At 35.3% G+C, this 3,582-nt stretch overlaps 1 protein-coding gene across 2 annotated transcripts; it reads right to left on the bottom strand.

The window, feature by feature from the left end:
- Nucleotides 441-1,698, bottom strand: LOC110265172 (ARM REPEAT PROTEIN INTERACTING WITH ABF2-like). Of its 2 annotated transcripts, XM_021108047.1 has the most exons (4): nucleotides 1,541-1,698; nucleotides 1,330-1,393; nucleotides 1,151-1,227; nucleotides 441-963 (listed from the first exon to the last, which is right to left on the bottom strand). In XM_021108047.1, the coding sequence occupies exons 1-4, from the start codon at nucleotides 1,601-1,603 to the stop codon at nucleotides 844-846; spliced, it is 324 nt and encodes a 107-aa protein (XP_020963706.1). In that variant the 5' UTR covers nucleotides 1,604-1,698; the 3' UTR covers nucleotides 441-843. The 2 variants fall into 2 exon arrangements, with proteins under 2 accessions (XP_020963706.1, XP_020963707.1); XM_021108048.1 differs by lacking the exon at nucleotides 441-963 and having other exon boundaries at nucleotides 1,054-1,227.

Here is a 3,582-nt window from a genome sequence, read left to right as displayed (position 1 = left end):
AAATTTAAAATTAACACCAAATAAGTTCAAAACTTGTTGTGTAACACTACAAGATTCTTGCCATTTTGTGGCAATTTTTTTTAAGTTTTGTGGCGGTTTCAAACCCTCACAAAAAGAACAGTAGTAGTTTATAAAACCTCCAAAATTGGAGGTGCCACGAGCTTATTTGTGGCAGTTTTAGAAAACCGCCATGACGTTATTTAGTGATGGTTTTTTTGCTGTTCTGTGGGGGGTTTTGAGTTAATGGATTTTGGCAGTTTTTGTCATTTTTGTGGCGGTTTAAAACCCCCACAAAGTTAACTCAAATTAGAAAAAAAAGGGGCCACAAATTGAACAACGGCAAACCACTACCAGATTGCTATACAAATAAGAGGTTCGTAGCAAGCCAAAAAAGAGGTTCGTAGCAAGCCACATTACTAATCATATTAACTAACCATAACTATACAAATATAAGTAAATAATTGAAATATTAATACATTGATAGAGTATGATTCTTGGTAGTGGATTTACAAAATTTCAAGTACAAAACAAAGATATCCCAGCACGAAATTCTTAGTATAAATCAAACCAAAATCAGTTCAACCAAAAGCAAGATAATATTACACTAGCTAAGGTAACATTATCCTAGGATCATAACTATATGATAATCTTCCATAAATTAGTTTAACTAACTAAGGCAACATTATCCTTCAACAAAAGACAGAATCAAATCTCGAATTCTAGCATTCAACACATCTATACAATGTCATTGTGTATTTTCCATTTTTTGTCTGTTTTAAATTAAAAATTACTCAAAAGCGCCAATAAAAAGATCAATTTAGAGTTTGAGAATGTTAGCATCTACTAGCACATCATTGTAGAATAAAATTGCATCAAATATGGATTGTTGAAATTGCACCTCTTCATCAATTCAAATACATTCCATTTGATGTCTGGAACCACTATATCTTCGGCTTCCCTTTCCTGCATTGCAAATCTTAAGACGTTATGAAGAATATTCACACTAGACTGGAACACCTATCAACATTAAGTTTATATTTGAATATTTACAAGAAAAAAGGAGCTTAATCAAAGATAATCTGCACTTCATACATAATTAAAATGAAAAAAAATAACTTATAAAAATTTTTCAAGGATACTCAAGGCCTACCCTATAACCACCATCAAACCTTGCTCGAAATATATCTGACTTGACTAAACAAACTCGATGAGCATAGAATCTTTTTCCAGTAAAAGGAAAATAGGGCAAATCAGTACATAAACAAAAATCAACTAAAAATTTTAAAAATAAAAAACAAGTAAAAAAGAATTTAGCAGCAACATATCCACCTTCAACCAAGAATGTGACATCAGAAAGCTTTGAATTGTTAACACAGTGCTTGCCTAATAACTCCTACATAATAAATAGATATTAATGCAAAGTTGTGGGAAAAAGGTTTTAAGTAATTACTTTACCTAGACCACAAGCACGACAATCACAGAATAAGAGACCTAAAAATTGTGAAATTGGCAAACACTAAAACACACTCCCCAAGACTACCTGAGTGGAGCCAGTATCATGATTGTCCACAAACGTGACTGATCTTGAAGGCCACCATCCCATCACACCCGGCGGCTTCCCTTGACCATCACGCAGACGCCAAAATTCTCCCTTCACAGCTTCCTGCACGCATATATATATATAATTAAAACAAGTCCATCAACCGATCAAGATGAACACGCATGAGATAAAGGGCATATGTGTAGGGGTGACAATCTGGAGAGTTCTTTTTGTTGTGAAGTCAAGTGCAGCTGAAAGCTATCCAGTGCCATCAATCTAATTGATTATTCGCTGCCTATGGCTGTCTGTAATGCATCCATCATCATGCTATTTTTAAGAGTTCAATTCCGATCCTCATTTACATTTTAATTTTAACAAGTACAGTAGTGCATACACCCACCCTGGTTATAGTCCAAAGAAGAACCTCTAGTTGCAAGAATCCCAGTACTCCCATACACAGAACAATGGCTTTGTTGCTTCGATATATTTTTTCACATATTTTGCTTAAAACCTATGTATACGTATGAAATAATTCAATTATTAACAATACATAGTCGAATTAACCAAACAAGGTTGAATAAGTTACCCTTTTGCAAAATCAAAACAAAAAATCTCAAAGCTTACATTATGGCATAGCCATTTTAGTGAACATATATATTCTTTCTCACAAAGTCTTGGGTGTGGTCAATATTGGGGAACCCCTGGAATATGGCGCCGGTCTTTCTGTTACCCTGAATATGGATGGAATGCAGATAGAGAGATAAAATTAAAGATGTTTTAATTTGTGATCGATATATTGGATCTCATTATGTACCTAATAATTAAGAAGCATTGAATTGAAATATTACAAGTCCACCGGTATCTGAAGTGACAGCACGTTCATCCCAAGAGAGTGGGATTCCATCAAAACGGTTGTAGATTCCTCCACGTCCCTGGGTGGTGCCAACACGATGATTGCTGACAATGTCAGCAATGGATCTGAGTTTGTGTTGCTTCGTCTTAGCAAGCAGAGCTTTCAAGTGATGCTCGGAGCCATAATTAGTGTTGAATGAGTAAAGGTTCTATAGAGTGTAGCCTTGAGGTGAGAAGGAATGAGTTGGTGGTGGCAACCAAACAGAAGTGAATCCATCTTTGGCTATCTCTCCAACTTTACTCTCTAGATTCTCCTACCAATTGTACTTGTACGACTCCCAGTTGAATCCCTGCAAAGTGCAAACAAATTTCTTTATTCGTAGATTTTATCTTTTCTTCAATATCAATGCTAGCTACCTCTTGCTCTGTCTCCTCTATCTCCACGCTAATAAGCATACATATATTTAGATTATTCATTCTTTTAACTGTACCTGAAAGAGTATTTCCTTTCCATTCTATCAACTTATCTTATCTTTTAAATAAGAACATCTCTAACACATGCAAGAGTTTAAATATTAAGTTAAATAAGATAATTTGGATTATTATTTTCCTAGTATTCCTAAGAAACAGAAGTATAACATTTTAAAATTAACACTGAGTAAGAGAATTTAAATAAACTAACGCTTCTGGTAATTTATTACAGGAATATATTATCTAGTAATTGGTAATTATCAAAGCATAACCATAATCTTAACTTGCACTTTTGCAAAATCACATCAAACATCATATACACCTCAGAGTGCAAAATCCACGGCACAAATGAGTTCTAATGTAATAATTCCTAAACAATAATTAATACTAGGGGAGGGGGGAGTAGAAGTTACCTGGACGGAAAGAAGTCCAAGTGCAAAAATACTCCCTTTCTCAACCTCATGCTCAAACGGCAACAGCTTCTGAACAAGGTCTTCTTCCGTCATGAGAGGAGCTTGGAGGTGCTGAACCAAAGCTGGAATAGCTCCTCCATCGACAATCACATTCACCACTTCCTCTGCAAGACACAACCACAGAAGAATTTACACGAAGATACATGCATGACCAAATTTGCCAAAAACTGAAACGAAAGGAGCAACACGCTAAGGGATCGAGGAAGAGGAACAGAGGATTTACCATTTTTGGCAAGATCGGAGAGC

The sequence above is a fragment of the Arachis ipaensis genome, chromosome B07 (assembly GCF_000816755.2).
Source record: "Arachis ipaensis cultivar K30076 chromosome B07, Araip1.1, whole genome shotgun sequence".
NCBI lineage: Eukaryota > Viridiplantae > Streptophyta > Magnoliopsida > Fabales > Fabaceae > Arachis > Arachis ipaensis.
The sequence above is the reverse complement of the archived record's forward strand: the minus strand, read 5'-3'. Positions and strand labels throughout refer to the sequence as shown.

Excerpts from the sequence above, each read along its gene's own strand:
- LOC110265172 (XM_021108047.1), bottom strand. The coding sequence starts at position 1,603 with ATGGGATGGTGGCCTTCAAGATCAGTCACGTTTGTGGACAATCATGAT. Across the intron at positions 1,394-1,540 it reads ATGATACTGGCTCCACTCAG|GAGTTATTAGGCAAGCACTG; the intron begins GTAGTCTTGGGG and ends TTTATTATGTAG. Across the intron at positions 964-1,150 it reads GGTTTGATGGTGGTTATAGG|GAAAGGGAAGCCGAAGATAT; the intron begins GTAGGCCTTGAG and ends TTTGCAATGCAG.